Genomic DNA, 18,349 nt, shown 5'->3' with positions numbered 1-18,349 from the left:
ATCCCTTGCATGAAGTAGTAGTTTTATCTTGCCGCCGTGAGGCAACTGCCCCGTCCACCTTGCCCCTTGCCTTGTCCCATGCTGATCGAGAAACGGTACCTGTGAGACGAAGACTTCCTTGTATGCTGATCGTAATTGGTAAATATGAAAGGAAATTGTACAATTGCATTGTGTTTCTTTTAGGTAACCAACTGCTGATTTTTGATAAGAGCCCTAGTTAGGAGTTTTCCAAATTAATGTTGCTAAATTGTTTTTGCATGAAGTCCCACATGCTGATGCTAATTTGAGGTTAGAAGAGGATTCCTTTTGTTGCACGATGCAATTTGAGACCTTGTTATGCTGACTAAATGTATGCAATTAGTTCATTACAGATTATAGTATTGGTGATTTGCATTGCTATTATCGAATGCCTTGGTATTCAAATGCTGCATAGATTGCACCTGTTTCGCCGTTATGGACAGCTATTAATGTTCATTTATGTTTATAATTTGGTGTTGAGACACATCTATATTGTGCTAGCTTTGTTAATATAGGGAAATAAATTCACTAACTTTGAATAAACTGGTGTGGTTATTCCTGACTGAAAGGTCAGGGTTCGTCGAAATGTATTCTGGATTAATTGTTAAGTGTTATGTTGACCAGGGCATTGCTTATGTTCGTTATTGATTATTGATTTAATGAAATTGACTGATTAAGGGTGGAGAGGGTCCCACTTAGCCAAAAGATTCATCGGCCTAAAGAGCGTCCAAATACAGGTAAATTATTAGTACGGAACGCTCTACCAGTAGATGGTAGCAGAGGACGGTTTCGCCTTTTGGGACCCCGTACTCTTAAAGTACATGGTGTTGAATTGACGGTTACGCCCTTTGAGACCCCATTCGAGAAGTTGAATTAGATTTTTCTTGGGTAAAATAGATTGACAGAATGATGATGGGCTAAGTCCACCGCGACTTTCCCGGGATCTCGGAGCTTGCGAATGGAGAGGACGGAGATGTGGAATAGGCGTTGGCGGTACTAGTGATGGTATGAGTGAAGTTAGGATTTTGCGCTTGCACAGCTTATTGCCGCAGTTTGTGTGAGAAGGTTGCGAGGATTTTAGAGAATAGCGGAGGTGCGACTCCGAGTGTAGGAGTAGGGAAGTCGTCGAACTTCATAGAAATAGCGGAGGTGCGACTCCGAGTGTGAGAGTAGGGAAGTCGTCGAACTTCATGTGCATGTGGTGCTTCGTGCATAAAAAGGTCCACGTGGTTGTTGTTGTTGAGACGGGCCCTGCGAGGTCAAGAGACTCCGGAGTATGTTGTTTTATGTTGTGGTCTGGTCGGTTTAGTAGGTTGATCGGGCGTGGTCAACGAGTCGGTACGTGTGTTAAGGGAGTGAAAGAAACTTCGACTTCGGGCTTTGACAAAATTCTAAGTGCACTAGAATAGATCATTGACAAGTTGAGAGTAGGTCTGCGGGTCAGATTTGCTTGCGAAAGTGGGGACTGAGAAAGATGGAATAACTGCCGAGGCTAGTGAAAAATCCCTAAGGTCCTGAAGCGATTGTGTTACCCTTCCTGTAGTAAACCGACAGATCTGTTTTATTATTATTTGGTAGCTCGCGATACATGCCAGAAGTTGTTACGAGAGGAGCTGAGTGAAGGAGGACTAGCCGCGAGGCTTTGTCAGCCGCAGTGGGTGTGAGTGTGACGTCACTAGGAGCTGCGCAGGGATAGGTTGGTTGGTGAGAAGGGTCGCGCACGGATTGGACGCAGTCCGTGGGGCTCGATTGGAAGGGGAAAGGCAAGCGAAGAGTATTCCGGGAATTAAGGTCACCTATTGATTACAAACTTTGTGAAATAAAAGACGAGAAAATGAAATTTTTTAAAGCATTTAAGAGTGCAATGAAGGGGGAGTCTTACATTAAAGCGAGTGTAGGAGAGGAGACGCCGCCCGAAGGCACACCAGCTTACATTGTAATGGAGGAAAAGGGGGTAGCTCCGTGCCTTTGGCTAAAGCAATGGCACAAGCTGACAGAGAAACATGGGAGCGTAGCGTTCCCGATACATGGGACATTCAATATAAGGATCCTAGAGAATTTGAGATTCGCGATGTACGACATGAAAGTACCTCCAAGGCCAGCACAGTTTGAGGCTCTAGCAATTTGGGAACTAATGGCTAGACAGCAGCAGCAAAATAAGTTTGAGACTAGGATAAGGAAGGTAGAAAAGACACTGGCGGACGCTAGGTGGGATAATGCACAGAAGGTGTGGAGGTCAGATGTATTGCAGGGGATAAAATTGTTTCCCGCAATTACTAAGGAAGAAGAGGAGACAGGTAAGAAAGCTACCTGTAAGACAAACAGGAGGTGTTCCAAGGATAGAGAGGACGAGGAAAAGTTGAGAAGAGAAGAGGAGTTAGAGGATGAGGAGTTAATAATGCAATTGCTGAACGACCGTCCACCCCCTTATGCAGAGAGTGGACAAGGTCCAAGTACCAGTTCTGCCCCTCAGGCACCGGTACAGAACAGTGAAACTCAGAGTTCAGGAGCATCATCGGGGTCTAAGGACCCGAGTTTACTGTTCACCCCGCAGATACCGCAGGTTAGGAGAATATATCCAGATGTGCCCATGTTGAAACCAGCAGAAAATTATCAGCCGCAGATCCCAGGGTACTACAGCAGTGACAACAGTGCAGGAATGATTCTAGATCCAACCGTAAGGGGAGTACAGAATGGTCACAACCCGACATTGGCACAAGCCGAATCAACCCAGTTTTTGATGCCTCAAAAGCAGATGCAGGGGGGGACAGCACATGCTCAGATGACGGGGAGCCAGATGGGCATGCCGGCAATGATGACCCATAGTGTGGGAATGAACATGTCTCAGAACATGGGAAATGGACAAAACCCAGATGCGATATCGCTACCCATTACTGTAGGTCCACTGATACCTTTGTACAGTCAGCCTAACTTAGGTATGAGCGGTCAGGGATCAATGCTGCAGAATGGGACAGAAAGGAGGTGCATAGAAAACACTCCAGGGATAACTCCGATAGCGGCTCAGCCAAATGGATCTGGGTCCTTGATGGAGTTTAGTCCCATATGTGCTCAGTCAACACTGGTGAGGTCGAGTCCCCCACTGGTGATACCGCTGTCATCGAACACTGAAAAGTTGCCGCAACCATCAATGGCAGTCGATGTGAACGCTACACTGATGGGGTTGAATGCGCAACAGCTGACACAGTGGTTCAACAGTCTGAATTCCACACAAAGCTCAGCCAGTGGGAAGGGAGAAGACTATCTGAATAGGGTCAGGTTGAACATGGAAGCACAAGAATTGGTGGAAGGGACTATGGGTGTGAATAGGTTAGAGTCCTACTCGGAAGAAGAGCTGAGGTACCTATGTCCAAGGATTACGAAAGAAGTGAACAAGGTACATAGAAGCTTGCAAGAAATAGCTGACAAAAACGGGGTTGACATAGACAAGACAAAACACTTGAGCAGGAGCTACAGGTTGGATTTCGGGACCACAGATTTTGAACACATGAGGTCAGCAGGCATGAAGGTGCACCTTAGAGAATTGTTGCAGAGTGCACAAGTGTGGAGGTGCTTAGACAAATGGGAAAGCAGATGGGTAAAGAGAAAGGAAAAGAGGAAAGACAGTGTCTCAGAGCTCAGCGAGAAAAGACCACAGAGTAGTGATGCAGTAACCATGTTACCAATGAGGGAGACAGCAGGGGGAAAATTAATACATGTACCATGGCACAGAAGCGACATTCAGTCTTTTACGGATGATTTTCCCAAACTGAGAGAGAAACCGATTGAATGGTATCAGCAGACTGACAGGTTTGTGAAGCTTGCAAAATGTCTCTGGGAAGACCTGAACACTCTCTTTGAGATTGTGGTTCCGGCAGATTTGTGGGAGGATTGCAAAAGAGCTGTAGGTTGGCCGACAAGTGAACCAGAGAGAGACAGGGATACGGGTGCACCATCACCTATGGTGATGAGCTTGTACTACAAGGTGATTGAGCATTTAAAGACGAAAGTTGCCGCGAAAAATGTGGATTGGCAGAAGATCGATCGAACTGCCCAAGAGGCTAAAGAGTCGATTCATAGTTACTATGAGAGGTTGTTGAAGGCGTTCAAGAACTACAGTGGCACGGAAACAATAGAGGCGAAGGACATGCTTCATTTTGTGTTCAGATTTGTGGAAGGGCTGAGACCAGAGATAAGTCAGATGATAAAGTCGCATTTGATTTGTTGGCAATCAAAACCTATTGATGAGGTGTTGAATTATGCGAAATACTGTAGCGATGAAATTGAAGTGAAACAGAAAAGGTTGAAGGAGAAAGTGATGATGATGCAACTTAAAGCAGCTCAGACAGGTCTGCAAGGGTTGCAAGGGTTCCAACAACAGGTACCGCAACCGCAGCCGCAGTTGCAGGGAAATATGATGTTTCAGCCACAGGCGAGAGGCAGAGGAGGTTTTGGGAATAATGGTCCGGATTTGAACACTGTTGTGACTCAGAATGGTGTGCAGGCATTGAAAAAGGTGATGCCGTGTCACGTGTGCGGGATTGTCGGTCATTGGAAACGCGAGTGCCCGATGGTGGTGCAGGAAGGTGCAGGTGTTGGTCAGCAAAACAATGATGTCAATGCATTTCAGACAATGAGGGGATCGAAAATGAGAGGTCCAAACCCAAATTTTCAGACTGTAAATCAGTTGCAGGGATTACAACCTATGCAGCCGCAGCAGATGCAGATGCCCCGTATGCAGATGACGCAAATGCAGCCAATGCAACAGCAGTTTCCCATGGTACCTAATCAGCAAATGCAAATACCATTGGCACCAATGAGTCAGCAGCAAGTGATGGTTCCTCCACAGGTCTCGGGTCAGGTAATGAATACAAATGGCACCGTACAACAGTTCCCACTACACAGTGAGAGTGGAATAAACAATGTATGGGAGAGTGAAAGTTCAGGGGAAGAAGGAGATTGTGTGCTTGCAGCATCCTTGGAAGTTGATCAAAAGGGTCCGTACGTGGAGGGAAGAGTAATGGGTCATCGTGTCTCATTCTTGGTTGACACAGGAGCCACACGTTCAACTGTTAAGAGCATTGAAGTACCAAATTTGCTACTCTCAGGAAGGACAGTTCAAGTGGTGGGAGTAGCAAACAGGCACCTGACAAACCCAATAACAGATCCGGTACCAGTCAGCATCGGTAACTATCAAGGGTTACATCAGTTTGTGGTATGTGACTCAAGCCCGATAGCACTGTTAGGGAGAGACCTATTGTGCAAATTGGGTTGCTCGATTATGTGTTCGAAAGAGGGAATAAAAATTCAGACGAGCAGTGATGGGGAAGAAGAGGACAGTGTAGAGGGGGATGAGATGGAAACTGTTGATGAAGAGTATCCTCTGATTTGTCTTTTCCCGATGATAACTGAAGAAGATATTCAAGCTGAATTACGGGAAACAGTCGGAAAGGAAGTGTGGGATATGACAGGGAAAGAGGTGGGATTGATGAAAGGAGTGGAACCAGTGAAAGTAACTGTAAAGCCCAATGCAACCTTTCCCCAGACCCCACAATACCACATGGCACAAGACACCCTCATGAAAGTTGCCCAACTCATTGACGAATTTGTAAAACAGGGAGTACTGAAAGAAGTGTTAAGCAGTCCATGTAATTCACCAATCATGGGACTAATAAAGCCAAGTGGAAAGGTCCGAATTGTGCAGGACTTGAGGAAAATAAATGACATCATAGTCAAGTGTTGCCCTGTCGTACCAAATCCAACTGTGATAATGTTTCAAGTCCCTTGCGATGCTGAGTGGTTCTCAGTCATCGACTTGTCACAAGCATTCTTTTCGGTGCCTCTTCATGAGGACAGCCAATTCCTCTTTTGTTTCAAATTCTTAGACAGAGTGTACAGTTGGTGTCGAATTCCTCAAGGGTTTTCTGAGTCACCGTCAATCTTCAATCAGATTCTAAAGAAAGATTTGGAAGCATTAGAATTGCCATTCGAGTCAACCCTAGTACAGTACATTGATGACTTACTGATTGCATCAAAGACAGAAAGTGGCTGCACAGCCGATACCATTGCTCTGTTGAACCATTTGGGAAGGAATGGACATAAGGTGTCTCCTTCCAAATTGCAGTTCTGTCAGAAGAAAGTGAAATACTTGGGTCACCAGATAGAGAAAGGGTCACGGAGAATAATGAAGGAAAGAATAACAAGTGTACTTCAAATGAGTCCACCAAAAACAAGGAAGGAGGTGAGGAAGTTTTTGGGGATGGTGAGCTACTGTCACCAGTGGATTCCCAACTTCTCAACTCTAGCAAAGCCTTTACTGAAGCTGACCCAGAAGGATGTCTTGGATCAAATTGAGTTGAAAGGAGATGAGATGGATGCTTTTATCGAATTGAAAGAATGCATGTGCAGGGCTCCAGCTTTAGGTATGCCTGATTACACAAAGCCTTTCACATTGTTTTGTCATGAACGTGATGCATGTTCTTTGTCTGTCTTGACTCAAGCCCATGGTGGCATAAACAGACCAGTAGCGTATTTTTCAGCTACTTTGGATCCGGTTGCAGCAGCACTTCCCGGGTGTTTGCGCGCCGTAGCAGCAGTTGGTATCAGCCTCACCCAGAGTGAAGGAATAGTGATGGGACACCCAGTAACAGTCATGGTCCCTCACTCAGTTGAGATACTTTTGACCCGCTCCTGAACGCAACACATGACTGGAGCAAGACTCACAAGGTATGAAACGATAATTCTGGGCTCACCGAACGTGCAGCTGAAAAGGTGCACTACGTTGAATCCAGCAACCTTGCTTCCTGGAGAAAATGCTGAAATTGAGAACGCTGAAGACGTCGAGCATGACTGCCTTCAGGTGACTGAATTTTGCACAAAACCTCGACCTGACATTAAGGATACTAAGCTTGATGAAAATGACCAAATTGTTTTCGTTGATGGTTCATGTCAAAGAGATGGGATGGGAATTTTGAAAGCAGGATATGCTGTATGTACTGTAACAGGTGTCTTGGAAGCGTCCTGGCTTCAAGGAGTCTATTCTGCACAAGTAGCAGAACTTGTAGCCCTTACAAGAGCATGTCAGCTGTCTGCATTGATGAAAGTCACCATTTACACTGATAGTCAGTACGGGTTTGGGATTGTGCACGATTTTGGACAACTATGGTCACAGAGAGGTTTCCTGACTTCTTCAGGATCCCCAGTGAAAAACGGAGAAAGAATAAGGGAATTGTTACACGCCATTCAAATGCCAGCGGAAGTTGCAGTGGTAAAGTGTAGTGCTCATACAAAAGGACAGGACTATGTTTCTCTGGGAAATGCATATGCGGATCAAGTCGCAAGATTTTGTGCCTTGAACTGTATATTACTCAGAGATGAATGGAATTCGATAAGTGAACCAGAACTCGAACCAGCTGAAGCATTTGCCTTGAAGGTCGTAGATACAATAGATGAATTAAAAGCATTACAGAATAACGTCAGGGAGGATGAAAGAGATTCCTGGATTAAATCACAATGTATAAAGAGACCAGACGAGTTATGGGTTTCAAATGAGGGAAAATTTGTTTTGCCAAATAGTCTCTTATCACAGCTTGCGCGGTTCTATCATGGGCAAGCTCACCTAGGGAGAGATGCCATGGTAAGATTGTTCAAAACTGATTGGTTTAACCCCAGATTTCGTCAAGCTGCAGAAGCAGTTTGCCATCGATGTGTCACTTGCCAGCAGATGAACCCAGGAAAGGGAACAGTTGTGAACGCGAGCCACATTGGCAGGGCCAGTGGCCCATTTAGTAGGATGCAGATGGACTTCATTGAGATGCCTGTGCATGGAGGTCTAAAGTATGTGTTGGTGATTGTGTGCATTTTTAGTCACTGGATTGAGGCATACCCCACACGTAGAAATGACAGGCTTACAGTTGCAAAGCTATTGTTGAGAGAGTTGATACCACGTTTCGGATTCCCGATCTCTTTAGAATCAGATAGGGGAAGCCACTTCAATAACGAGGTGATAAAGTTACTTTGCGAAGCGCTGAACATTGAGCAAAAACTGCATTGTAGCTATCGCCCTGAAGCATCAGGACTGGTGGAGCAGATGAATGGTACACTGAAATCAAGAATGGCGAAAATATGTGCATCGACAAATTTGAAATGGCCTGACGCATTGCCCTTGGTGCTAATGTCAATGAGAAACACCCCTGATAGAAAGACTGGATTGTCTCCGCACGAAATTCTCATGGGCAGGGCTATGAGACTTCCTGCAGTTCCCGCAAACGCGCTTTTGAATATTACAGATGATATGGTGTTAGACTACTGCAAGGGTCTATCTGACGTGGTTCGCTCTTTCTCTCACCAGGTGGAAGCAACCACCTTGCCACCGATCCAAGGTCCAGGACACGCACTGAAAGCAGGTGACTGGGTCGTGGTAAAGAAGCACGTGAGGAAGTCGTGTCTGGAACCCCGTTGGAAAGGCCCTTTCCAAGTGATCCTGACGACAACTACCGCTGTGAAGTGTGCGGGGGTTCCCAACTGGATTCACGCCAGTCACACAAAGAAAGTGTTGTGTCCCACAGATGAGGAAGTTGAAGCACTGAAACTGCCAGTGCCTGATAAAACAGTGCTGAGTGCTGAGACAGAGCAAAACCGAACTGAAAGCGAACAGGCAGGAACAGAAGAGAGGGAAACATTCTCTGAGGACGAAGCAACAGACTCACTTGGGGAAGACCAAGGAGAAACCTGAGACAGCGACGAAGCAGCTGAAGGTGACAAAGAACCTGAAGCAGCTGAGGGTAGCAAAGAGCCTGAAGCAGCTGAAGGTGACAAAGAACCTGAAGCAGCTGAAAGTGATAAAGAGCCTGACGAAAGTAACAGTGACGAAGGGCTCGAAAAAGGTGAAAAAGCAGGAGAGCCTGATCAGAGGAGGGCTTTCCCAGAAACAAACGATACAGAAAAAGAAAAAGAGAACGTGATTGATTCCCCAGAAGGAGGGGACAAGGTAGAACAGAACGAAACAGTTCAAGCTTCCACAGAAAAGATCGCAGGTCCATCAAATGGACATGGTGCAAAGAGAAGACTAAGTATATCACCAATAAAACAGAGGACTAAAGAAAATTTGAACGACGAAGAAAGGCCAAAAGTGAAAGAGAAAAGAAAGGAAGTGTCTGTCGTGGTACCATCCTCAAGTGAAGGAAAAGACTTGGCCAAAGAGGAAAGTACCAGCGAGGCAGAATCGAAAAGAGAAGCAAAATTGAAAAGGAAAAGGATACCGAACAGGAGATATTCCGGTCCAGAATGGGCCTATGCAGTCAATGACGATTGGACTGACGAATTTGTATCTCTAAGCCTTGAGAACGAAGAAGAAGAGATACCAATAGAAAAGAAAAGTTTTATGGACTCTGTCGATTGAAAGGGTAATAAATGATATTGCTTGCTACAATCCAACGTGATACAAACAACCAGCTGAGACATTGCTAAACCGGATGAGACTTTTGCTGAACTGATAAAGACTGAGTTATTGCCGAATCGAGACAAATGCTGCTAACCGAGAAGTGACTGGCCTCTTGAAGAAAACTGTGTGAACATTGCGCTCGTTCAGCTTTGTAACTGAATTGCTAAATAGTTTCCTTATAGGTGCTTCTAGCTCTCTGATTCTATACAGATCATGACGCAAAACAGTAGAAAGAAATATTGTAAATATGCGTGTATAGGCTTGATAATTGCATGTGTACTAATAATAATGGCAATAGTGCTTGCAATGCATGGAAAGAGTGAGAATGAAAGAATTGATGCTTCTACTTTTGCTCCTGTTACTGTCACTGAACTAACTGCACTGAAAAGACTAGAATTAGATGAGAGACACTTGCATGATAAGAAAGAGCTTTCGTATAATGTTTTCTATCGCTTATTAACAGAATATGTTGAGACTATGGATGCGAAAGATTGTTATGTGTGTACACAGATACCGACATCAGTAAAGGAAGGGGTGACTTATCACCACATGCCTCTTACATACGGGATTACATGTAGTATAGTAATGTCTAGATTTTATGGTCAAACTAACATACAGTATTTTTACTCAAATTATGATGTTACCTTTGCTTATGTTCCTATAATAGCGCAGCTAAGCCAGATTGCTAAAGATTGGGATGCTAAAATAATGAGGGAATTTTTCGAGCCAATGCAACCTTTTGAAACGGCTCACGCTCATAGGGAAAACCTTACCTGCTCGCTCTCTGCAGTAGAAATAAGCTTTTTAGATCGCACAGATGATAGAAGGGCACAAATGAATGCGAAATTAGAAAAAGAGCTACATAAGAGGACTTCAGTAGATAATTATGATTTTGCCGCAATAAAAACACAAGGGAGAATAGCTTTAGATGCTTGGCATGTAGGGAAATTTTGTATATATCGAGGTGAATCTTATTATGACAACATTTTTGTAGGAGCGAGTGAGTGTAAACATACGTTTATCTTTAAGGCCAAATGGACATTCATGATGAACGGACTTGACCCTGTCATTCCAGGTGTATATTACATTTGTGGGTATAATGCCTATTATCGTCTTCCAAAGGGATGGTGGGGGAGATGTTATTTGGGTATAGTGTTCCCAAAAGTTTATCAACTGGATGACCTATCGATGATTCAAAAGATATCTGGATCCCATCGTATCCAGAAAAGAGAGACCGCAGCTGCTGTGGTAGGAGATATATTTGGAGCCATGATTCCTTCATTGGGAGTTGTGTTGAATTCCATCAAAATAAGAAAGTTGTCTACTATAGTGGATAACATGTTGACAAAGTTTTCAGGTGCTATAATCCTGATAGATGCTGAACTTGCAGCGGAAAGAGCTATGACTCTTCAAAACAGGCTTGCCTTAGACATTCTTTTAGCAAAGGATGGCGGCGTTTGCAAAATGCTTGGTGCGCGCCACTGTTGCACGTATATTCCCGACAACAGTGTGAAAATTAAAACTATGCCTCCTAATCTAACAAAAGAGAGTGCAGATTTGAAGGAACTGAAAGAACCAGGAGTGTGGGAGAAGGTTGGAAAAGGACTTGCTTCAGTGGGAAATTGGATTGGGGGAATTTGGAATGGAATATTACTAAAGATAATACAGGGAATTCTAATAGTTCTGATTTGCATATTTGGAATTTGGGGAATAAAAAGAGGAATAATAATGATAATGGAGAGAATTAAGAGAAGGAAGGAAGAGAAAATGATGAAAAGAATGGCAGAAGAATACAAAGCAAAAACTAGGGGAATTAAAAGGAAAAGAGAACTGACAGAATGTTAATGGAATAAAATTTGTGGGAATAGTTTGTGTGATGACAAGTAGTCATCAGAGGAGGGATTGATGAAGCTGAAATGAAGGTTTTACATTTATTAGCGCATAAACGTAGTGTTGAAATAATCATGTGTGACTTTAACCGAACTAATAAAGATTGTACGGGGACAAAATGTGCCCTCAGAGTAGTTTGCCAACATTTATAAGCGTGCTTTATATAACGTGGTGTATTAGAATTGCACTAATCCGACATAATCATAAACGTGTGCTACGATTTGCTTGTTTGAAATGTTTTAACTTAGCATAACTTTAGCGGAGGCTTCGGCCTAGTTGCCTAGTCTCACGGTTTAGATGCTCATAAACGTGTATTTTTGCTTGAAGCTGTACTTTTTCACTGAGATCGTTCACATGCTTATCTTAAGGTTTCGTGCCAGCCTGGCATTTTTCTCTTTGCTCCAAGGTCAATCTGCAGGTGCGAACAATGGAGGCTCTGAAAGTGAGTTAATTGGTATAAAATGTTGCAACTTACGTACCCGTCTCCAAGGATAATAAATGCTTAAGTAAAAGCTTGAGAACTGTTGTTTTTGATTGGACAATATGAAGCCAACCTATGAACCCTCCAATGGAAGACCCTACTGGATTTGAACTGTTGTCTATTTAAACCAGGTGCACGAGAAGAAAGTAGCCATTTACAGCCATTACAGCCATTACCAGCTATTACCCGACATTGCGCCATTTCGTAGCCATCATGGCCCACCTTGCTGCGACGCCATTTTGAAAGCGACTTTGATTCTTTCTCTAATCGAGAGAAAGAGACTTTAAATGATTCTTGCCCTAGAGACTTTAACTTTGATCCCTTGCATGAAGTAGTAGTTTTATCTTGCCGCCGTGAGGCAACTGCCCCGTCCACCTTGCCCCTTGCCCCGTCCCATGCTGATCGAGAAACGGTACCTGTGAGACGAAGACTTCCTTGTATGCTGATCGTAATTGGTAAATATGAAAGGAAATTGTACAATTGCATTGTGTTTCTTTTAGGTAACCAACTGCTGATTTTTGATAAGAGCCCTAGTTAGGAGTTTTCCAAATTATTGTTGCTAAATTGTTTTTGCATGAAGTCCCACATGCTGATGCTAATTTGAGGTTAGAAGAGGATTCCTTTTGTTGCACGATGCAATTTGAGACCTTGTTATGCTGACTAAATGTATGCAATTAGTTCATTACAGATTATAGTATTGGTGATTTGCATTGCTATTATCGAATGCCTTGGTATTCAAATGCTGCATAGATTGCACCTGTTTCGCCGTTATGGACAGCTATTAATGTTCATTTATGTTTATCATTTGGTGTTGAGACACATCTATATTGTGCTAGCTTTGTTAATATAGGGAAATAAATTCACTAACTTTGAATAAACTGGTGTGGTTATTCCTGACTGAAAGGTCAGGGTTCGTCGAAATGTATTCTGGATTAATTGTTAAGTGTTATGTTGACCAGGGCATTGCTTATGTTCGTTATTGATTATTGATTTAATGAAATTGACTGATTAAGGGTGGAGAGGGTCCCACTTAGCCAAAAGATTCATCGGCCTAAAGAGCGTCCAAATACAGGTAAATTATTAGTACGGAACGCTCTATCACTCCTCTCAGATTCCAGAACTTTCTGTCACCGAAATGTGAGGAAAACTTGTTTTTTAGCCACTTTTTGAGGTTTGCAAAGGATTATGGGTAACAGAACCTGGTCAGAGCCCCACAAGTCACCCCATCTTGGATTCCCTTAGGTCTCTAGTTTTCAAAAATGCATAGGGTTGGTAGGTTTCCCTATATGCCGGCTGAGCTGCAGGCCAAAATCTACAGGTAGGCACTTTGGAAAGAACAGCTGTGTTTTCTGTCAAAAAATGGGATGTGTCCACGTTGTGTTTTGGGACATTTCCTGTTGCGGGCACTAGGCCTACCCACACAAGTGAGGTATCATTTTTATCGGTAGACTCGGGGAACACTGGGTGGAAGGAAATTTGTGGCTCCTCTCAGATTCCAGAACTTTCTGTCACCGAAATGTGAGGAAAACTTGATTTTTTTAGCCACTTTTTGAGGTTTGCAAAGGATTCTGGGTAACAGAACCTGGTCAGAGCCCCACAAGTCACCCCATCTTGGATTCCCCTAGGTCTCTAGTTTTCAAAAATGCACAGGTTTGGTAGGTTTCCCTATGTGCCGGCTGAGCTAGAGACCAAAACCTACAGGTAGGCACTTTGCAAAAAACAGCTCTGTATTCTGTCAAAAAATGTGATGTGTCCACGTTGTGTTTTGGGGCATTTCCTGTCGCGGGCGCTAGGCCTACCCACACAAGTGAGGTATCATTTTTATCAGGAGACTTGGGGGAACGCTGCGTGGAAGGAAATTTGTGCCGCCTCTCAGATTCCAGAACTTTCTGTCACCGAAATGAGAGGAAAATTTGTTTTTTTAGTCACGTTTTGAGGTTTGCAAAGGATTCTGGGTAACAGAACCTGGTCAGAGCCCCACAAGTCACCCCATCTTGGATTCCCCTAAGTCTCTAGTTTTCAAAAATGCATAGGGTTGGTAGGTTTCCCTAGGTGCCGGCTGAGCTAGAGGCCAAAATCCACAGCTAGGCACTTTGCAAAAAACAGCTCTGTTGTCTGTCAAAAAAATGGGATGTGTCCACGTTGTGTGTTGGGGCATTTCCTGTTGCGGGCGCTAGGCCTACTCACACAAGTGAGGTATCATTTTTATCGGGAGACTTGGGGGAACATAGAATAGCAAAACAAGTGTTATTGCCCCTTATCTTTCTCTACATTTTTTCCTTCCAAATATAAGAGAGTGTGTAAAAAAGACGTCTATTTGAGAAATGCCCTGCAGTTCAAATGCTAGTATGGGCACCCCGGAATTCAGAGATGTGCAAATAACCACTACTCCTCAAAACCTTATCTTGAGCCCATTTTGGAAATGCAAAGGTTTTCTTGATACCTATTTTCCACTCTTCATATTTCAGCAAATGAATTGCTGTATACCCAGTATAGAATGAAAACCAACTGCAGGGTGCAGCTTATTTATTGGCTCTGGGTACCTAGGGTTCCTGATGAACCTACAAGCCCTTTATATCCCAGCAACCAGAAGAGTCCAGCAGACAAAACGGTATATTGCTTTTGGAAATCTGACATCGCAGGAAAAAGTTACAGAGTAAAACATAAAGAAAAATGGCTGTTGTTTTCAGCTCAATTTCAATATTTTTTTATTTCAGCTGTTATTTTCTGTAGGAAAACCTTGTAGGATCTACACAAATGACCCCTTGCTGAATTCAGAATTTTGTCTAGTTTTCAGAAATGTTTAGCATTCCTGGATCCAGCATTGGTTTCACAACCATTCCTGTCACTAACTGGAAGGAGGCTGAAAGCACCAAAAATAGTAAAAATGGGGTATGTCCCAGTAAAATGCCAAATTTGTGTTGAAAAATTTGGTTTTCTGATTCAAGTCTGCCCGTTCCTGAAAGGTGGGAAGACAGTGATTTCAGCACCAGAAACCCTTTGTTGATGGCATTTCAGGGAAAAAACCACAAGCCTTAGTCGGCAGCCCTTTTTTCCCATTTTTTTGGAAAAAACGAGATTTTCACTGTATTTTGGCTATTTTCTTGGTCTCCTCCAGGGGAAACCACAAACTCTGGGTACCATTAGAATCCCTAGGATGTTGGGAAAAAAGGACGCAAATTTGGCATGGTTAGCTTATGTGGACAAAAAGTTATGAAGGCCTAAGCGCGAACTACCCCAAATAGCCAAAAAAGGGCTCAGCACTGGGGGGGAAAAGGCCCAGCAGCTAAGGGGTTAAGGACCACATGTACGAAGCATTTTGCACGTCGCAAACAGCGAATCGGCCCGATTGTGATGCGCAAAATTCAGTTCGGGATGTACAGACCCATTTTTGCGATTCAGAAAACTATTTACCGAATTGCAAAAAGGGGTTTTGACGCAATTAGGAAGAGGTATTCCCTTCCTAATTGCAAGTCGCAGTCCCACGTATGCTTGCTTTGTGACTGCGAATGCGGTCGCAAAACAATCTCAGTTAGCACCAGTTTCCCTGTGGGACCCCTTCCACTCTGTGAATGGCAGCAAAAATATTTTTTTGAGAGCACGCAGTGGTCCTATGGTCCACTGCCTGTTCTGAAAAAATTAAAAGTAAACTTTTCATTTTTTGTTTTTGAAATGCATTTCATTTGCCTTTAAGGAAAACGAGCTGCATTAAAAAAAAAACTGCTTTATTTAAAAGTAGTCACAGACATGGTGGTCTGCTGTCTGCAGCAGGCCACCTTCCCTGTGAGGGTGGCCATTCTCAATGGGGTTGCAAATTGGGATCTCCCTCATGAATATTCATGAGGTAGGTCATTTGCAAACCCATTGGGAATCGCAAGCAATGTCATGGACACTGTTGTACATCAGGTTTTGTGACTCGCAAATTGCGAGTCGCAAAACCTGAAGTTCGTAAATGTCACCCTAAATCCCCACACGGGAGTTTCTAGGTGAACACACCCTTTTTCTCTCCTGTGCAATATTTACCAGGCAAGTAGACATGGTGATCAGCCTAATGTTCAGAATGCAGCCCATTCCAGAGTTTTATCCATGGAATGGTACGTTTGTCCTCTTGGATTTGGACAGTCCTACCTAGCTTATGAATCTGTGTTATGTTAGTGTCTTTCTTGCTTTGGGATTTTTTCGTTGTAAATATTTGTACTTTTCTTCTGCACTGAAGGCTGATGGCTGAAGAAGTGTTTTAAATGAAACTTGTACGTAGAGCTTTTTAGCAAGTATAATTTTCCAGAAGCATTACAAGTGCATACACCCTTTCAAGTTTCTGTATACTTGGTTCACCAAGTCTTCTAAATGATACGATTTAAAGTACTTCCGAACCTGCCCAGGTGTTGTCTGCGATACATGAAACATCTATGTCAATTGGAAATAGTGAGTTGGCCCAGAAAAACCACATGCAGCGAGTATATGCACAAACAAGCATAAGCTCTAGGAAGAATGTGGCCACTATACTTTGCTATTAATAAGCATGGGTACTCCTAACCTCAGGTGCTCATGAGCAGATGCACAATTATTTTGTGGGATCTTTGAGACGGACATAAATATTTACTTAAATTAATGAGCACATGCACACATATCTACAGGTACTGATGGACCATGAACACGCTAATCCACTAAAGGTGGTGAGTAAGTGCTAATTTTCCCAATGTGATTAGTCAGCAAGTACACTAATACTTTTCAGGAGGACTGAGTAAGTGCATCAGGACCTGTGACCTAGTATATCTAGTACACTATTAACCACGGGGCACAATTGGCAAGTGCATACTTCTCCACTGTGACTATTGAGTACATGGAGATGTATTCACAGTATCATATTAGTTATCTCTAGTGAACCGGTGAGCACTCACACGCTAAAACTAGCGACAAGGGGTCTGAGTATGAGTTTGGTGGTCACAAGACTGCCAGACTCGTGGTGGAGGTCAGGCTACCGTGGCTGTGGTGGTCTGACTGCCACATTATAAGTTTAGCACGTGGACCAGGCAACAGATCGCTGTCTCCGCCAGAACCCAAGATCCTGATGGGCTAACAACAGTCCAGGTTGCAATCAGCAAGGGTGGCTCAGAACTCAGTGCTGCCATGCTGATTACAACCTTTTTTTCTGCCAGCCTTTCAATGGCTGTTTCCCCACCATGAAAAGGCTGGCAGAGAACAGGTGCTGGGGGCCACAGGGGGGGCCATTGTACTGCCCATGGCATGGGCAGTACAGAGCACCCCTGCCCAGCCCCCTGGGAATGAGTGGGCATTCCCAGGGTGCTGGTTGGCCCCCTCTGTCCTACGAGATAGCAATCAGCTCCTTTAAGGGAGCCGAGTGCTATCTCGTAGCACTGTTCCCACTGGTCTGGCTGTGGGAACGCTCCATTTAAAGGATTCTGCCGGTCAGCCAGGTCACACCGTCAGAAATCTTGTAATAGGACGGGGGTGACGCCACCGCCATGGTGGTGGTGTCCTCCCCGTGAGTTTGGCAGTCCCATGTTGGGACATCCAAACTCATAATCAGGCCCAAGGTACCTACTTATTTATTTTTAATTTGCAGAACAATATTTTGTTGAATAATATGCATGCTTATTTATGTCATTTTCCAGACCTTCAGGATGCATGAAGATGGACATGGTCTACCATACAGTCAAACCTGGCCGTTACACTCAAAGTGGTAAATATCACTTGTAGGGTGTCTATTCTGAACTATGGGTGTGAGAAATGTGTGTAATTTCCTTTTGCAGAAATAGGCAACATTTTAGAAAAATTATATAAAACATTACACAAAATCATGCATAATGTAAATCTGTCATTTAGAGCTAAATGTTAGCAAAAAAAAGGCATCTATGCTTAAATTTTTGAAATGAGGATGCATTTCGGACTAAAAAATTGTGCAGAAAATACAACTGCAATGAACAACAGCCACTCGCATTCTGGTTGCTTGAGTTGTTCCTGCACCATACTTTTGCCATGAACAGCAGCACAAATTTGCAATGTGGTGAAATTGTATACTTTTGGGAATTTTGTGTAAAACATAATGTAATTTGTAGTTAAAATGCAAATCGCGCAGTGTAATTTAAATTTCGTCCACACCAACTGCATACACTTTTGCATCCATCTGAATGGCCTGTTATTGGGGGTGGAGGATCAAACAGCATGGTCTCAAATTACTATGGAAACTTAAACATAACTGTGGCAGCCTGTGCTTCCCGATTCCCTGCATGAGTGAGCTAGTGCATGGAGTGATGTCAGTGTGTGGAATTTTCCACCAACCCCAGTTCCACCACAGGCTCTTAGTTAAAGCTTTGTAGACCTGTAAGCTTCTGCGGTGCCTCTGACTGTAACCTCATACAGGCTTGTCAGAAGCTTTTGAGCAGCCTGGATCATAAACATGCAGGCCCTGGCATACTGGTAGCATAAGCACGTTATTGTAAAAATAAAAAAAGTTGTCTTGGGACACATTTTGAGTCAACTTCAGCTTCTGGCACAAT

General features: G+C 43.6%; 1 protein-coding gene across 1 annotated transcript in view; it reads left to right on the top strand.

Moving 5' to 3' along the window:
* Window positions 1-18,349, top strand: part of LOC138302176 (olfactory protein-like) — a 55,576-nt gene that overhangs the window by 12,887 nt on the left and 24,340 nt on the right. Inside the window, exon 3 of the mRNA XM_069242525.1 lies at window positions 17,465-17,532. Coding sequence (XP_069098626.1) covers window positions 17,465-17,532 — 68 coding nt within the window. The remainder of the gene's footprint in view (window positions 1-17,464; window positions 17,533-18,349) is intronic.

This window comes from Pleurodeles waltl, chromosome 6, assembly GCF_031143425.1.
Source record: "Pleurodeles waltl isolate 20211129_DDA chromosome 6, aPleWal1.hap1.20221129, whole genome shotgun sequence".
Classification (NCBI taxonomy): Eukaryota; Metazoa; Chordata; class Amphibia; order Caudata; family Salamandridae; genus Pleurodeles; species Pleurodeles waltl.
The sequence above is the reverse complement of the archived record's forward strand: the minus strand, read 5'-3'. Positions and strand labels throughout refer to the sequence as shown.